Source organism: Cyprinus carpio, chromosome A7 (assembly GCF_018340385.1).
Source record: "Cyprinus carpio isolate SPL01 chromosome A7, ASM1834038v1, whole genome shotgun sequence".
NCBI classification, from domain to species: Eukaryota; Metazoa; Chordata; class Actinopteri; order Cypriniformes; family Cyprinidae; genus Cyprinus; species Cyprinus carpio.
Genome location: NC_056578.1, coordinates 15075285 through 15094899, shown reverse-complemented (window position 1 = coordinate 15094899; position 19615 = coordinate 15075285). Strand labels below are relative to the sequence as shown.

The 19615-nt window shown below is 36.7% G+C and overlaps 1 protein-coding gene across 1 annotated transcript in view; it reads left to right on the top strand.

Annotated features, from left to right (window-relative positions):
* Positions 1-19615, top strand: part of LOC109068330 (dysferlin-like) — a 79979-nt gene that overhangs the window by 27587 nt on the left and 32777 nt on the right. The window contains exons 33-41 of the mRNA XM_042761362.1: positions 5234-5415; positions 7138-7278; positions 7728-7757; positions 8275-8310; positions 8431-8472; positions 12239-12340; positions 12513-12674; positions 14169-14334; positions 14655-14728. Coding sequence (XP_042617296.1) covers positions 5234-5415; positions 7138-7278; positions 7728-7757; positions 8275-8310; positions 8431-8472; positions 12239-12340; positions 12513-12674; positions 14169-14334; positions 14655-14728 — 935 coding nt within the window. The remainder of the gene's footprint in view (positions 1-5233; positions 5416-7137; positions 7279-7727; positions 7758-8274; positions 8311-8430; positions 8473-12238; positions 12341-12512; positions 12675-14168; positions 14335-14654; positions 14729-19615) is intronic.

Here is a 19615-nt window from a genome sequence, read left to right as displayed (position 1 = left end):
TTGCTTCAATTCTGAATTTTGCCCAATCCTGATGTAAATCAGGTTTTCCAAGGTCAAAAGCTAAAAGAATTAACACAAGCAATGTAGCTACTTATTCTTGTTGTTTATAATTGGATCAAATCTATGCATAGTAACAAGAAATATATGCACCAGTCATTCATTTATAAAGCAGCTGCATTTATTTAGGCATAATCTACATGTCTTGCACTGTGACCTCTCAGATCTTGAACTTGTGGTTATTTGCATGGATTTTGAGTAATATACTCTTTTGAACGCAATACTAGCGTGACATTCAGACACACAGCAGGCATCTGCAAAATCTGCTTTTTAAAAACATTACTAAATACCACATGGCATGAAGTGCGCTCTGCCAGCTGCAATGACATTTTGCACAAGTTAACGGACAATAAGTTACATATTTCCAGGTCATGCGGTGACATAAATTGAGGTCAATGGGTAGTCCTAATGTGAAGCATATTGAGAGCGATAGCGTAACACAACAGAATTACGATTTTATAAATTTCTCTTTAAAAAAGGTCAGTATTGCCTAGAATAATAGGAGCATTAACAAACTCATAAAAGTGAAGTCTTTTGAGATGTAATGGTAGAGGAACCGTAGCTGAGCTTACATTAGAGGGGGTGAAATATTGTGCCTGGCACGGACTGGGTCAAGTGTAGCCCAGAGAGAACGCAATGTAGTATTTTTACAATGGTGTCCATGAGAGAAGATATTGGCAGCAAAGATGTAAAAAAATTTGTTTTCGGAGCCATGGTCTAGCTGTTAGTGCATGAGCTCTGATGCTGTTGCTCTCATGGGCGAGGCAAGTTTGAATCTAGCTTGCAACGTATCCCATTACCCTGCTCTCTCCCTATGCCTTTCTGATCTTTAAAAAGTGATCTGAAAAAAAGGCTAATCAAAATGAGGCATTATATGCTGAATTTTTTGCTCTGCCGTTTTTCTTTTTGATTTACTGGCACTGGTTTCTTTTTTGCCAAGCTAATTTTTCATAAGAAATAGTCTTCCATGACTTGTGTCCTTGGAAAGTATCAAAGCAAGTGCACATAGAGTATGTGCACTGCATGTATTTTTTATTCAAGATGCACATTTGAAGTTTTGTCTGGTCAAAGGAATGGGATTTAATTGTGGGATTGTGGTCAGAGCAGCAGATGTAGATGTAAACTGCCTAAACACACACATCAGGTAAAACCTCTGCTTCTGCAGTTGTTGCTAGTAGGAAAAGTGCTTCTGTCTTCTTCATAATCATGTGTTTTTGCTATTTATTGGCTATAAAATTTTTCTAATGATTTTCTCTAACTATTTAGAACAAGAACTTACTATAAAAATGTTTTCAATGTTTCAATAACCCCCCACCCACCATGATTTGCACAGATTTTCAATAATGTTTTATTGTATAGTTGTGTAATGAATATTGTGGAATTGTTGGCCCAAACGAAATCTGGGACCACAGAATTCCACAGAAAACTTTGTAGAGTTGTCATTCCCAAAGTTCTACGCCACTTGTGTGTTTGCTTATTGTTTTTTCTTTTTATAATTATAATTTGAGAGAGTTATTCATAAAGGTATTTCAGCTACCAAAAGTGTAGTGCTCTCGGCTCTGTTTAAGCCATTTTGCCTAATTTAAATTCATTCCATAGAATTCCCCTAATAAATGTGCAGATTCCGTGTGGGCCTTGTTATTACCTTATATTAATATTACCTATTAATAAACATGAAGTGAGTTTTCATTCAGAATGTGACACTGATTATTATTGATGTTGGCAAAAAAAAAAAAAAACAGTCATTTAAAAAGTCAAATATAAAAGAACTTTCTTGGCAACACCGGAGCAGTATTTCACCCCCCTTTAAACCATAGTGAGTCGTTTGCCATGGTCTAAAGTTTTGGTAGTGAAATTTTTAACCCAGAGAGCTCCACATCATTAAAATGCAGGCAAAATACGCCTGCTGGTTATCACACATTAGAAATGTCTGGTATAAATCTCCAATGCTTGTTGGAGAATAGTTTGTATAATGGTGGTAATGAAGAAAAGGATGAAAAGAAGAAAGAAAAAGAAAAGGGACATTAAGGTGGAGAAAGATCTGAAGTATATTGTTTTTTGTTTTTTTGCAAAATCTTGGAAATGTAGCTACCCGGGATACGCTTTTAAGGTTCATTTTGAACCCACAAGCACAGATGAAAAAACATTGAGGATCCTTTTAAAAATACAGGCCTGGAATAAATCAGGCCAGTCTGGTGCTCTGATTACAAATCTACAAATAGTTTTGGGTCGGTTTCTTAATGCACAAAACCCAGCCTAGATCTTTTACAGGGTTCTGAGCTTTGAGGAAAATGAATAAATCAAGCTGGAGGCAGAAATCACTTGTCCTTGGTGCACTTTAGATGGAGTTTGGTAAAGGGAAATGATCGATGGACCGCAATATTTATAAAGGAGGAAGAAATGTAGAGCTGCATCAGTGCTTTGGCTACTGGAGGAGGATTAGAGGAAGTCAGAGGTTTGGGCCAGATGCTACAAGGCTGTAAAAGTCAGATTACATTCAGATATATTTGTCTGTCTGTTTTTATCTATCTATATACAGTCTATATTTGTATAGTCTGTATTTTTTAGCTTATGTATAGGTAAACAATTATATATAGTATATTAATGGACAAAATCTGACAGTACGTTAGTTGTGTATAGGTTTTACTGTTTTACTTCATTGTTGTATGTCTGTATTTATGTAGCACCGTGGTCCTGTGAAGCACGACATTTCGTTCCACTGTATGTCCACACATGTAGCGGAATGACAATAAAGCTCAACTTGAACTTGAACTATATTTCTTTCTGTTGGTCTGTCCGTCTGTCCTTCTATCTATCTATCTATCTATCTATCTATCTATCTATCTATCTATCTATCTATCTGTCTGTCTGTCTGTCTGTCTGTCTGTCTGTCTGTCTGTCTGTCTGTCTGTCTGTCTGTCTGTCTGTCTGTCTGTCTGTCTGTCTGTCTGTCTGTCTGTCTGTCTGTCTGTCTGTCTGTCTGTCTGTCTGTCTGTCTGTCTGTCTGTCTCACTCAAACTGTTGGTCTTTCTGTCTGTTGCTCAGTTTGTATGTCTTTCTGTCGCTCAATCTGTCTGTTTGTCTATCTATTTGTCTGTCTCTCTTCCTCAAACTGTCTTTATGTCTGTCGCTCAAATTTTTAATCTTTCTGTCTGTTGCTGTCTGTCTGTCTTTCTGTCACTCCGTCTGTCTGTCTATTTGTGTCTCTATCACTCAAATGGTTGATCTTTATGTCTGTCTGTTGGTCTGTCTGTCTGTCTTTCTTTCTTTCGCTCAAATTGTTGTTCTGTCTGTCTGTCTGTCTGTCTGTCTGTCTGTCTGTCTGTCTGTTTGTCTCTCAAACTGTTGGTCCTTGTCCTGTCTGTCTGTCTATCAGTCACTGTCTCCCTGTCTTTCTATATATAATTCACTGTACATTTATTTACATACATCTGAATAAGACTATTGCACAGTTAAACACTGTATAGTAGTAATATATGGGAAATGATCCATAGTCAAATTTCTTGGTTGCCTTTCCATGTTTTCTTTGAGCATGTCATTGTTCCCAAGGGTCATTCATCATGTTTGAGTCGTACACGTGGGCAGCCGTCGACATGTCCAGTCCCACAATGCCCTTGGGGAAGACAGTTTATTTACTGTTCACTGTAAGCAGCCAGATTAGACACTGCCTGTGTTTATTTCCCATTGGCTCCTGGGTAACAGTGCACGCTCCCCAAAGCTTGTTTATCCTTTTGTTTATTTGAGCCACTGTGTTTGTGGGAAGTAGGAAGTTGTGTGTGTGCATGTGTGTAACTGGGCTAGTTTAATACGAGCTGGGAAAAGTGTCTGTTTCTCCCTCCCAAGTGAAACTATCCCACTGAGGCTGCTTTACGTCGACTGAAATAATAAACTTTGACTGTCCCTCCAGTTTCTGGCATTCCTAAGTAGTTGATGTCACTCTCTTATTTTTTGGCACCTTAAGTGCATATGTTTATTTAAATGTTTGGATGTTGTTTAGTTTAAAGGAATAGTTTACCTTATTCTGCTATTTAATTACTCACCCTCATATCATTAAAAAGTCAAATGCTGTTATTATTTGCAGAGAAATTTGGAAGAATGTACACGTTCCTATTTTCAGTGACAGTACATAGTTCCAAAAAGGACAAAAAAGTAACCCATATTACTTGTTCCTAGTGTTCTGAAGTCATATTAAAGCTTTTGTTCAAATTCACATTTTGATAAAGCTCAGAAATGTGCATTTGTGCTTGCATTAAAATTTGGCTTCTTTAGATAGTCACATATGCCTATTTGTAGAAAAAGTGTAATTTAATAGCTACAGTAACATCTTAAATTTCAGTCTATTCCACAGAGCTGGCATATGACTTGGAATACAGCACATACAGTATGGACACCTTTTTTCTCTTTTTGGCACTATCAGCTTATATCAGCTTTTATCATTTTATAGAAGAAAAGCATGCACATTATTTATCATTTCTATTCATTTATTTATTTTTTATTTCTATTTTATCACATAGAGATTTGGAATGGGAATGACAGAATTTTCATTTTTGGGTGAACTATCTCTTTAAAACCCTCACTTAAATAAATAAACACTCATACATGCACATGCATTGGCTAACTCACTCATCTTTTTTCACTTCTTTTTCTCTCACAACCACACATCATCTTTCAGACATTACATAGACCTACTAAAGTTAAAAAAAATGGTCTCACCCTCCCTACGTCAAAACTCAGGGTATCTCTGGTTCTTTTCACTTCTATAATTGATTTTATATTCTTGGTCCCCCTCATTACAGAACCAAATAAAAACAGAAATGCTTGTGTTTATTGTGTTTACTGATGCATTGAAAGTCTTGTTCTGAAGAGAATGTACCAAATCACTGCCTCAGTCTTGATGGCAAACAGACTTCAGTGAGTTGATGGCTGCACATCTTTCCTAACTCTTGATGCAGTTCTTTCCATTTCATTTATCTATCTATGTGGCAATAACCTCAGTTTGACCTAACGTAGCTTTTCTCATTTTGGTTTAAATCTCGTTTTTGACAGTATACAAATCCAAATTACCCACACTATTCCCTCTCGATGTGAACTTCCAAATGCCATACTTCATCACTCATTCTGACATGAAAATGAGATGCAATTCATTAACCTTTGACCTCTTTTACTCTTTGATTAGATTCCTATGCCATTGTGTCCTTCCTGCATCAGAGCCAAAAGACAGCGACTGTTCGGAACACACTCAATCCCACCTGGGACCAGACCCTTATCTTTTATGAAGTGGAAATATTTGGAGACCATCTCGCAGCTGAGAGGAACCCTCCACACATTGTGGTGGAACTGTATGATCAGGACACCTATGTGAGTTTTCATTGTGTTGGTACTGTGTGTTATTTTATAAATGGGTGTTTATTGTCAAATTAGACTTTTGACCAGCGACCAACAAAGTCTAGTCTAGTTTAGAGTTTATTCAGGTCAAGAACCACAAACTTAGTCAGACAGAAATGATCTGACCAATATCAAAGTCAGTTTGCTCAGAAGTCATAACACCATGCAAGTACAGCTAAAGAATTATTTAGAATTATAAATTATAAAAGTACTAAAATACTAAAATTATAAAAGTACTTAATAACAGAATTAAAAATAAATCTAAGTATAAATATACCCCCCCACGCCCAAATGAAAATTACAAAAGCAGAAAAACAAATTACTAAAACTTAAACTAAAAATAAAATGAAAACTCAAAATGAATTTTCCACTAATAATAATAGTAAATAATACCAAAATGTAATGAATTTATGTCTCTACTCGTTTGAAATCAAAAAACAAAACAAAATACTGCTTACACTTTTTCCAGCCGGTTGTTCTCGCACAATAAACCCAGACAGGGTGATCAGGGTCAGCCTGAAAAACATACTCAGAATTTGTGCTCTGCATTTAACCCATCCAAAGTGCACACACACACACCATGAACACACACCCTGAGCAGTGGGCAGCCATTTATGCTGCGGTGCCCGGGGAGCAGTTGGGGGTTAGGTGCCTTGCTCATGCGCACCTCAGTCGTGGTTTTGCCGGCCCGAGACTCGAACCCACAACCTTAGGGTTAGGAGTCAAGCTTTCTAACCATCAGGCCACGACTTTTCCACAGGGGAAGGGGTTTATTCTGTGAGAACAACTGGCTGGATGAACATTATCCCGTTTATTACATGGCTACTTGCCACTTAAGTAAATAATTAGACACAAAATATTGATTTGAGTTGAAATATTTGAACACAAAGCTTCCGTGAAGACAGCAGTCGCAAGCAAGCGGCAAATTCAAACTAAATGGACATTTAAGGGAAACGGTGCAGTCAAACCATGCATTACACAACATTTCACCACAAAATAATTAAGGCAATAAAATAATTAAGACGAAAATGTTTTAAAATCTTACCAGTTCGTTAGTTCTCTTAAAATCCATTACAGCGTACAAAACAATCGTAGCAAAATGGCAGCAGCTGGTTTTATGTGAAACGAGAGCGAGTCTGCGATACTAGGATGACATAATTAAACAATTGTACACCATTTGAATCGAGTTTTAATATTTTATTAGCTAAACAAATGCAAAGCTTCCACCAAGAACAAAAATAGTTCAAGCAAGAGTACAGCGCCGACTGCTGTTACCCGGATGAACCTGTGTTATTAGCTTTTACAGGTTGTTATCAAGGGATAACATACCTCGGAATGTCGCGACTGACCAATTAGAATCAAGTATTCCACAGAGCCTTGTAATAATTTGCATTAAATAAAGCAAACCTGTTTTAGGTATAGACACAATATTCAAATATTAAGTGTTATGATTATTTACCACAAGAATAGACTAATATTGGAAACCTTAATTCAAATAAAGAAGTGAAGTAAAGTCAAATGAAGTAATAAAGTAGTGTTAAACTATACTATTTCACAGACAGAAAGCTAAGACTATGAAACATCTCAAACAAAACTCTGAATGACGTACTGTCGGAGGCTTAGACTAATGTCACATAGGTTTAATTTAATGTCTATGAAACTGAAAATGCTTGATAAGTTATTTGAAATCTGCAGGGTGCTGATGAGTTTATGGGCCGTTGTGTTTGCCAATCATCAATGGTGTCTTCCCCTCGCCTCGCCTGGTATCCCATCCAGAAAGCAGGGAAGCCTGCTGGAGAGCTGCTGGCTGCTTTCGAACTGATCCGCAGAGATAAAGTAAGAGTTATATGAATTATCTTCCTCATAGTCATTATTATCATTTGTTATATTGTAACTGACATCTGTGGCCTTAATTTCCCAATTTTCAGTCTCTTTGTGAGTGACACATGATATAAGGCTATAAAGGTCACAGTCCTTTACAATTAAGATGACCTCAGTGATGATTCTGTGGGATTCTTTGCATCTTCTAGACCCATCTAGCCCAGCTTTTGTCTGCAGCATCTCTGTTGAAAGAAATGCTTTTGTTATGAGTTTAACCCACAAGTGTTTACATGGCACATATCACAGCTTCTCCAGCACCGCAGAGGAAGTTTAGTGGCTCCTTCACCCACGCGTTTGTATTTGTATGCATAGCGCCTGACAACATATGATTTAAAATGCAAAACAGCTCTTAGTTTTTATAGTACAAAATAATTTAGTCATTGCTCTTCATTCTTTCTTCACAGCCTGCAGTTCATCACATCCCCGGTCAAGAGGTTAGTCATATTTTTTCAAGTTGCCCATCTTTTTTTTGTCCTTTTTCCCTTTGCTTTCTTTAAAAAAAATGCACAAACACACACTTCCTGTCCTCCAAGTCATCGTTATTCCCTTTTCTCCCAGTCAAGCATGACTGAGTAATTGGATAGAGCTGCTGTAAATGACATAAACATGACTGTATCTGAACCGGTTTCACTAGCCCTGTCTGTTTGGAGACTGGCAACTCTCAGTAGCTCTCAGTTCAGGCAAGTGGCCCTGTCTGGGCAATGCAGACACCCAGGAGACTGATTGGAGATGCCAGTGGAGTTTAAAAGTGCCAGTGGCCCCACCCAGTCCAAACCTGCCCAGCTGGCATCAGTTAGAGTGGGATAATCACAGGGAAACTGAATTAAAGTGAACCCTTATAGAACAGTCAAACCACCCACCCACGCACACACACAAACAAATGCCCACACAGTAACACTATTTATTTGATTTTAAAAGTCTTTTTTTCTTCTTCTTCTTTTTTTCCCCCAGGGGGATATTATCCCACCCTCACATATCATGGATGAGGTAAGTGTTGGTAGAAGATTCAGTGAATAGACAATGAATCTTATTTGCAGTTGTTCCAGAGCATCTCTTTCCTGTTCTCTCGTTCATTTTTCCCTCTCTGTTTATTTTGTGCATCTTCAACTTGTGATTCCAGGGTTCCTCTCTGACAGTCAACAGCAATGGGTACAAGCAAGAATACAGACACACAAACATATCTCACTGTTTTTAGTAGTAACTTTTGATGAAACATTATGTAAAACACAGGACATGTGGTTCCACCATATTAAACCAGAACTAATGATTACAAAAGTCATTCAGACCTTTATTGCAGTCAGGCATTTCTACAAAAGTTACAAAACAACTCAATGTGTAAAATTCTGAGCTGGAACGCAGTATACATTAGGTAGCTCCAAAACGTCATTGCCACGTTGGCTGTGGATATGGAGTGTTGAGATATAGATTTTTCTTTTATCACTGGTGGGTAGATTCCTCCAGAACTTTATGTACTTCTACGCACCTCCTTGATTTTTATGAGGCCTGCCAAGGACAAAATCTTGTGGGAGGTGGCTTGGAAATTAACAAGCCTTTCTGATCTGGCTGTATTCCCAGCTCTCCTATCTACTGGATTCCGCTTCATCTGCACAAAGATTTGAATTGTTCTGCAGTGGCATGTCAAAAAGACACAGTGATGGACTAATGGTGGAACTAACTATTAGACTGCAAAATAACTGCTCTTCATTAGATACAAACTCACATAGGGACATAAACATTGGCATGTTGCCAATAATAAATGAAAACATTGGCAATACATGGTTCATAGTCTTCCACTTTCCAGCTGCAGTACTCCACTTTACTATCTTTGTTTTGCTGGAAATAACAGCAAGATATGTTTAAGATATAGGGATGTACTGATATTAAATGACCAATAACAATAACATATTGTATATTATTCTAAAACAACAAAATGTAATATTTGGCAACATTCACGACTTGATTGGACAGACACATTTGGATGAAAACTGAGCTGAGCTGGATGACGACATTACTGTTTTCTCCAGAGCTGCATTATAGAAGATTTGAACTTATTCCATAATAGTTGAACTTTATAGTTATTAAAGGGGTCATATGATGCGATTTCAATTTTTCCTTTCTCTTTGGAGTGTTACAAACTCTTGGTGCATAAAGAAGATCTGTAAAGTTGCAAAGACTTAAGTCTCAAATCCAAAAAGATATTCTTTATAAAAGTTAAGACTTGTCCACACCCTCCTAAATTGGCTCGTTCTAACACGCCCCCATATCTCAACACATCACTATGTGGGAAGATTTGCATAATGCCCCCCAGATGTTCATGCAAAGAAAGAAGGCATACTTTTTATTCTCGCTGTAGTATTGTTGTTGCCACCGCCACGTCGTATAGAGGCTGTGTGTTTCACTGTGAAAGTGAAACTACTTTGTTCGGCCTTCTAACTTCCAAAAGAGAACGATATCCGCTTCGTCATGCCTGGAGCTGATCCGTGCTGGTTGCTGAGGAAATACATCAACTTTGCACTAGGGATCGCCGGATCGTCCAGCCTGGGGTCGTCACATGTGGTTGCCACATGCTCCTTTGTGTGATGCTGTTTCGTTGAGAAAGCGAAACTACTTTGTTTGGCTTTCCAAAAGAGGATACGACTAGAAATCATGTTTATATCACGTTTATAATGGGTTTTATGCTTATGTCTCGTCGCTCCGGCCGGACAGGGTATCACAATATGTTAAGGGGTATAACATTTCTGTCACACGCATGAGGTATTCGGCCAATCACAATACACTGGATAGCTGGCCAATCAGAGCACACCTTGCTTTTCAGACCGATGAGCCTTGTAAAAATCGACACGTTTCAGAAGGCGGAATAATGTACAGTATGTGGAAAATAATGTTTTTTGAACCTTAAACCACATAAACACATTTTATTACACCAAATACTCAAAATAATGTTCTTTTTAGCAGCATCATATGACCCCTTTAAACTGAACTGAATCAACAATGAGCTGCCTTAAACTGAAAAATTGACTGTTTACGGTTGTCCTCTTTTTAGAGCTGATTTACAACAGAATTGAATTTTGCACCATTGAAACATTAGTTTTCTGTTTAACACTGTAAAGATTGACAAAATCTATATTGTATAAATCATTATATAAATAAAGGTGTGTTGATTTGAATACATTTCTATACTATTTTGACAAAAATTAAAAATCAAACTCTAAAAACTAAGTTCAACTGTTTTAAATGCTACAAGTAAATTTAGGCATCACAGCATTATAATGTACAGTATGATAAAAGAATAATATACAATTTAGTAAACTTTACATTTAACAATGTTATTAAATTATTACATATTAACCTTAAGTGATCGTTAGATGAAAGCAAATGTAATCTAAAATGTACACTGTACAAGTCATTTCAACTGAAATGATATTAAAATGACACAAAAATCGAGCTGAATCTTTTATAACTTAAAAAATAAAGTTAAAAATGGTTTAATTACTTTGCTGAGTTAAAATATTGGGAAAACATTATTGATCATATAATTTTTTGTTACAGTGTAAAAATAGGAGAAATATGGTACCAGTAACCATTATTATTATTATTATTATTATTATTGTTTTATTATTATTATTATTATTACTATTATTTTTAATTCCTGTAGTTCAAACAGATGATAAACTGATACGTTTTATACCTTGAATGCAATGTAAAGTAAGTAGCTTTGGATAAAAGCATTTGGCAAATGCATAAATGTAAACATAAATGCAATACATATCATGCATCCCTACTAGGATCTGATCAATTCTGTTTGTACTTTGAATACTATGGCCTTTCCAAAATGATTTCTTTGTATCTAAAGACTTGAGCATGTTAAGTACTGAGTTTGTGTAATTGCTAGTAAATGTTTTTATTTATCAAGTACATGTAGATTAGCCATGCTTCCTTGAAGGTGTCTGCTTTAACAACATTATTTTAAATCCTTGCCTTAACTTAATTAAGTAAGACATTACATAGTGTAATTCTCCATGACTGAAACATATCTCCAAAGGTCCCTTTGCACAGAGCACCATTGTATTCAACAGTTGTACCATTCATCAAACAGTTGCACTGGCACAACACAGTCCTGGCTAATCATTGCTTATGTGAGTGTGTGTGTGTGTTGTGGCTTAATTGCTAACTTTGATTGGCATGCAAAGTCATGATATTTGACTATTTGTTGCTGCTATTAGTAACCAATTCCTTGTTTGTTTTCACACCCATTTTCGAATTTGGGTGCGTCATGCAAATGTACTTATAGAGCAGAACGGAAACATAGTGCTTGTGAAGTTGAGTCCTCTAAATGTATTCTTTGTCTCATTCAGTTGTGAAGACAACATTTTTGAAATAGTGAATGCATTTCAGCCATCCTTACTTGCTTCCTGTATATACTGTAGTTAATTGCAGAATATCCACATCAGTGTTATTTTACATACTGTTCTTGTTTTTACTAATATTTTGAATTAGCTTTTATTTTTATATTTTCAGTTTTATTTTATTTTTAGTTGACTTTTGTTTTAGTAATTCTGTTATGTGCTTTTGTTGTTGTTGTTGTTGTTATATGAATATCACTGTTTAAGTTGAAGTTATATTTATTTAATTTTTCATTTTAGTTTCTATTTTTTTCCGGCTAAAAACATTTTTGTTTATTTCTGCTATTTTAGTGCTTCTTGGATAACTTAAAAAATTTTACTTTAAAAGTTGAAATTGGTTTAATTAATTTGATGTGTTAAAATAAAGTATAAATTAAATTATAAATAAAGTTTTTATCTCTTAGTTTTATTTAAAAATTTACAAAACTATTTTTAATAGTTTTAGTTTTATTGACGATAACAACAATGATCCTTATTAACTTTTCACTTTATGCTTTGCTCTTCATTCTTAGCCAGAGGACTCTGATTTGCCCTATCCACCTCCACAGAGGGAGCCTAATGTCTACATGGTGCCGCAGGGCATAAAACCTGTCCTGCAACGCACTGCTATTGAGGTGGGCCCAAAATCTATCCTAAGGTTACCCATTTATAGTTTAAAAAGCTTCTAGTGCAGTATAGACTATATGAAACTCACAAAAGCACTGACATTTGGCTGTTTTACTATTCATGATTACTTTAGGACATTGCACCTAATGTGCCTTAACCTTTTAACATTTGAACTCTTAGATACTGGTGTGGGGTTTGCGTAGCCTGAAGAGTTTCCAGTTGGCCAGTGTGACATCTCCCAGTCTTCAGGTGGAATGTGGAGGATGTGTAGTTCAGTCATGCGTCATTCGAAATACTAAGAAAAACCTCAACTTTGATGTCAACACCCTGTTCATTGATGTCGTAAGCTCCTGGTCTTGTTTTTGTTTGTTTTTTATCTACATCATTTTGTTTAAAATTAGATTAAATTGGGAAGATTAGATACGCCAAAATTAGGTAAGGTTTAAAGGAATAGTTCCCCCCAAAAATGACCCTAGTAGTTCTCACCCTCAGACCATCCAAGATGAATGTAGTTTTTTCTTCATCTTAACAGATTTGGAGAAGTTTTGCATTGCATCACTTGCTCAGCAATGGATCCTCTGCAGTGATTGGGTGCTGCCCGTAAGAATGAGAGTTCAGACAGTTCAGACAGACATCACAATAATCCACATAACTTCAGTCTGGCAATTAATGTCTTGTGAAGTGAAAATCTGCATGTTTGTGAAAAACAATTCCATTATTAAGGTGATTTAACTTTAAACTGTCACTTCTGGCCAAAATGCCAGTTAATTTAATCCATATTATTGATTCCTCCAGTGAAAAAGTTCATCCCCTGTTGTCCTCTCGCATCCATATCTACTGACATATTTATTTAGAACTGTTTTTGCTTGTAAACTGTGCTTGATGTGTGCATATTTCTCTCCTGATTCAGAAGAGACAACTTTTTCACTGTAAAAAAATATTCAGATTAGAGAACAGTTTTACTGTCAGAGGACTTTTAGCTGGAAACAATGTTTGAAGTTAAAAACATCTTAATGATGGATTTGTTTATTGCAAACAGGCAGCCTGTGGATTTCTTACATTTCTCATACTTGTTTGTTATTATGCTTTTATCAGCTGTTTGGACTTTTATTCTGATGGCACCCATTTACCGGTGAGCAAGTGATGCAATAGCAAATTAATCCAAATCTGTTCCGATGAAGAAACTCATTTTGGATGCCCTTACGGTGAATACAATTTCAGCAAATTTTTATTCTATTTATTTGCATTTTCTTTGAACTTTTTCATCAAGGCTGAATACAAAAATAACACATCTATTGTAACTATCAAATGTTGATGACCTTTGGCTGAGCCCTCTTCAGGGATTTCTTGTAGATTCTTCATGTAGAAATCTGGTTAAATTATCAAATTTTGTGTTACAGCATGCTGCTAACCAGTTGAGACAGACTTATATACAATGTGGTCATGGTGCCCTTCACATGGTGGATGCTTCATGAGTGATGACTGGCACAGTAACAATGTTCCCCAGCAATGAGCGTCAGTACTTAATTACAAAACGTAAGATAGTCTGGATTCTGTTCCAGTACTCATCTAGGACTGGGAGGCATCGCATGGAAAGAATGCTGAATGACTAGCAAAGTTATTTGCACTGTCAGTCGTGGTCAGCCCTGTGCCATACTGTGTCATGTTTGCCTCAGTTTAGGGTGTGAAATACTTGCACAGAGTATGAGAGGAGAGAGAGAGAGGAAGGTTCTGCAGAATAACAACAGAAACTGAGAAAGAAACAAGTCATTATGTTAGAAGTTAAATGTTTTTATGTTCATATCTTTGCTATTTGTAATCTCTTCTTCACTCTAGCGACTGCCCAAGGAAGAGCTCTACATGCCCCCATTGGTGATCAAGGTTATAGACAACCGTCAATTTGGCAGGAAGCCTGTAGTGGGCCAGTGCACAGTCCACTCGCTGAATGAGTTCCGCTGTCAGCCAGAGAGCCTGGACAGAGACCCTACAGAAGAAGAATTTGGTGAGATAATAATAAGGGAAATAAGGGAATGACTAAATACCATTTGTACCATATTGTTTCTACCTGCACATCAAAATGCAATAAATAATTACAAAGGAGCAGCAAGTAACAATTAAGCATAGAAAGAAAGAAAGAAAGAAAGGATACTGGAGAAAAGTAGGTGTATTTTGAGCTTTTTAGGGTATAGACATATTAGAACCTTTTTTTTTTTTTTTGGTGTTCGGTTCCATTAACAGTTCTCGAGTTTGCATTCTTCTGATGATCTGGATGAAACATTATATTTTATGCTTAAAGTATTTATGGTATATTTCCATCAACAGAGGCAATTGCTCACACCCCTAGAGATGACTTCCTGGTTGATATTGATGATAAGGAGCCTCTCATTCCTGGACAGGTATGATCAGTCTTTTTAAATGCAGCTTAAAATGTTGAACATGTCCTTTTTTCTCTTAGCTGACAAGGGGATATGTAGTGCTGCATCTAGATCTCTTCTGAAACTTCCTAAAAAGCTCCTAGAAATCTTTATATTTAAAATCCAGCAAATCACAAACAACTGGAAAAGTCATGTGGCCTTTGGATATTGAGGACAGTAGGGTCAAACAGTACAGAACCACTGCTTTATAGCTATGAATACACACTCTTTTTTGTTGTCTGTGATGATGTTAGTCCTCTTGGCTGCTATTCAGTAGCTTGTTGGCCACATAGCTTGGGTTTCTCCAGATTTGTTTAGAGCCTTGTTAGAATATGAGGTAGGATGTCATAGCAAGATCTTCTGATCATATACACCACTTTATAAGGTCTTCTATATGGATGATACAATACAGTTAGCCTACAGTTCAATACATACCTTGTTTTTTGACCATGGCAATTTAAACTGCTTCAGGTAAATTATTTAGGATGAACTGTGATTTTTGCCAAAAAATTTAACATCTTACTTTAACAGAGAATAAAATTTGATATGGATGAGGCTGTGTTAACACACCTGAAATGATCCAGGTTTTTATGTAAACTCTGTCTAAAATAATGTCCTCTTGCATGAAAAGAGCTTGCATTCCCTTTAATGAGACACATATAGAGTGAAAACAGAATCATATTTTACTACACTTACACAAGCGGAAATACATGCGAGATATGTACAAAATACAGTACAAATACACACTAATGGCAATACATGTTAAAACCTTAAATGCAATCAATATACAGGACGTTGTATGATTACCATCTGTATGTTTGGCCATCAACATGATAATTGACTATATGAGCATCTATCAGTGTGAATGCTGTATAACTACTGCGTGCGACTAAAAAAATATATAGGAGCACCAATGCAACTTACCCAATCAGGACTGTTTCTATAGGGGTGCACCCTCAGTTGAAACTGATTTTGCAAACGTGCCAGTGGGTATCTGTGTTTGCCCAGTCTGGAGAGCATCATAAGTTTCCATTTACAATGTGTTTTTGCAGCGTTGAGCAATGCAGTCAATCACAGACATACTGTATCTGTTGATTTCTTGAACGGCCAACCAGAGGTTTCTAATTCACTTACTGCTCAAAACATGAGAGAGAATTTTGGTCATTTCCACCACTGATTATCTCTGTTCTTCAAGCCATCTTGGGTAATTTCATAATGATAAAGTATATTTGTAATCCATTGTAACTGCCTTTATTAGAGTGTAGAATATGTTTTATGTGTCATTCTGTGATAAGAATACACATCATATCACAAAAGGAAGTTATTTTAAACATTCAACTGATGTTGTGGAGTAAAAACATTATTCTCTTTTGTTGGACAACAGGTTTAGAAACACTTCTCATTGCAAGTCATAACAATGGAAGAAGTTTGGCGTGTGTTGCTTTTTCAAATGGACATTATAAGTGGGGAGGCATTTGCACTGCTCAGCACGCAGAATCACAGGCACACACATAGAGCCAATTAAGAGAAAAAATAAAACACATAAGTTATTTAAATGCAAAACTGCGATTTCGTACCAAGCGGTTCAGTATTATACTAAGAATTGTGGCATCTCTAGTCTTCTAGGGGTAGTTTTCTCCATGTATTTATGGTTGGAATTTAAGTGTGATTCTAGTTGTGAAACATGACAATCAATATTCTGTCCATTATAATGTCTGGGCTATGGCATTGCCCCAGAGATACACAGTTTCTGTGACACTATAAGAAAGCATTGATTTTTAGACAGTAAATAGAGGTAGGCTGCTTCTTGAAGGATTGAGAGACAATGGGTATCATAGTATTGACTTTAAAGGGGTCATGAACTGAGAAATCGAAATTCCCTTGATCTTTTAACATATAAGAGGTCATTGTACTATAAAAACATCCTATAAGTTTCAGAACTCAAAACTTTCTTGTTTTCTTGTACTGAAGCCAGTCTGCCAAAACAACAGGTTGTGGAATATGCCCATATAGGATGTAATAGTGTGGCTAAACCCCGCCTCCGCAGAAGAAGATCAACGCCTGCTTCTAGAGCACTGCCTGCTTATTGCTTCTTATTACAGATCGTTTGATATGAACTGAGTATTTCTGTTTTTAACCTAATCACACCAGCATCTATCTGTAGGCTGTCAAACATACACAACTGTTAGCCAATCATAGCAGTGGGCATTTACTTCCGAGTCTATAATCCACCACACTTATTCAAACAGAGCATTCCCATTAGGGGGGTCAAAACAGGACAGAAAATAGCCTATTACTTCTCAATTAAGATTTTTTTTATGTTAAAATCTTGATAACATTATAAGTTGACCTCAGAGAACAGTACAAATATAATAAAAAAGGTAGTTCATGATCCTTTTAATTCAGTTACAGCAATTAGCAGAAATGCTGAAAAAAAAGATCTATTACTTAAATTTAGGCTGTGATTTCAATATGAGATGTAAGATTTTGGTCAAACTACCCTTGTAATGTCGCTATGGTGCCATGTTAGTCAACTTACGGCATAATTGGGGGTGGGTGTCTGATTCATGAATTCAGTAATATGATGGAATACTATTTGGCACTTGAATATATGATGAAGGCTCACACCATGTGACATGCTTTGCTTTCTGAGAAAAAGAGAGGCCAGCTTTAATGACGCCTCCTCGAGCTGTCATCAATTCCCTCTCATAACTACGACCTAAAAATACTCCCAAAAAATAAATAATAACAACATAAAAAATGATCAAGGGGGATTAGGAAAATTGAAAAATTGTTTCCATGTCTCAGCTTTAACCTCTCAGCCTTTATTTGTTCAGTCCCTGGAAGAAAACGAGACTAGAATATCAGATTCGGGACCGCATGGCCCACTTGGTTTCCTTGGAAATGGATCATACTCACAAACGCCAGTTTATTTAGTTTTTCGACCTTCCAGCCTGGCTGGCAGTGTTTCCCTGTGGATGTGAGGTGTTCTGTCATTTGCAGAGTGGAAAGAGGAATACTTCATGCTTGCCCTTTTGAGCTCAGTTTTATAAGCCCACGCCCAGCTCTAGTTAAGGACCATTAATGGGGCTCTTTTCTTCTGCACTTGCCACCTTTTCCATTGATCTAATCTGAGATTGAATATCGTGTATTCCACAGTATATGACACAGTCAACTTACATTCATCAATTAGTAACCCAATGATGAACCTGAAATGTCACGTAACACAGTGCCCACTGGCCAGAATGTCAGTCCAAAGGCTAAAGGCCATTCAGACGGCATCATTGGGCACACCATTTGTGGTTTGACTGGAATCAGTTGAATATAACCGCATATTTGACTCTGAAAATGTATTGCAGAATACACAGTAAACATCCCCTCCAGTTCTGCTCCTGATTTCAGATGTCTTGTGACCAGGGCACAATGGGCTTTATTTATAAATGTGCATTTGTATGAGGACTGCCATCAAATGGCTCTTTCTGGCTAACATAAATAAAAGAGGGACCACAACCACAGTCATCTGTGGCAGAATCCCCAGTGACCCTCATTTTTGTGTATCAGAAATATTTGATGGAATATAGAAAGAAAAGGAACTGTGGGAAAAGGGTATGTCAGTAGTTAATTTTTTTTGTAAAGGAGGGCTTTTGTTGCACGGGTTTGCGTGCTCATCACATTTCGTTTTTGCTTGAGGGTGTAGTTGTTTTTCTTTTGCACATTCATAGAACATGCATTTGATTTGCAGGTTTGGCAGCTCATCTACATTTTACTGTATGTTTTCGATTTTATACCATTGTAGCATTGATCGACAATATCTCAGGTAGTTTTGACATACAGTAGCATGGTTGTTAGTACCGGTCAGCTGCACTGGTTCAGAATAAAGTTTCTGGGGTCTATCACACTAGAAGCAACAGGAATTTGATCCCCTGCCTGCAATACCGCAAGACTTCTAGCAGTCTAGTGGGAGTTCGAGGCTTCTGTGATCCACTCTGGAAAAGCAAGGAAAGCTGAAGAGAAAAACTTGTTCATCTCTACATGGCTACTGTTTGGAACCTGATGGCAGTAAAAGATCCATTTCTTGCTCTGTAAGATTCGGAATCAAATTCCCTTTTATAGCAATGTGCACAATAGATTTTGTATATAAAAGCTTTGTATATACAGAAAAAACGTTGAAAACAGAACACAAAAACACAGCAGAAAATGTCAAACCTGCATGACCAAGCTCAACTGAAAAGACTTTATCTTCTTATTTGTCTTGAGACTTTTTTCTGAGAATGATTACAGTAAACATGCTTTACACAATTGGCCAAAAAATCAAACTCAGACAGTTTGCAAGAGTGTAGGAGGCACAAAAAACATCAGCTAAATGCAACTTTTGCATTTCTTTTGTGAAATAATGTGAAATATTATTACAAATAAAAATAACTGTTTTCTATTTTAAGATATTTTAAAATGTAATTTATTTCTGTTTTAAAGCTGAATTTTCAGCAGCCATTACTCCGGTCTTCAGTCTTACGTGATGCTTCCAGAATCATTCTAATATGCTTATTTGGTGTTCAGTTGTGCAGATTAATGTTTTTATGAAAACCTTTTTTTTCAGGATTATTTGAAAAATAGAAAGTTCATATAGAAATTTGATGAATTTCAATAAACTTTTCTTTAAAAAGAAAGTTATTTCTGTACACATATTTTATACAGAGTTGATTCAGGTGCCTGGATTGCAGTGGTGAAGTGATGCTGTATAGTCCCAGTACATAATGCTAGAACGTGACAATCTGTTGCATCCTCCACAGCCACTAGCACTCAGAACTGACCTCCAAGATTGGGAATTGCGTGTGCAAGTGAACTGCGGTATCATGTGCGCAATTTGTT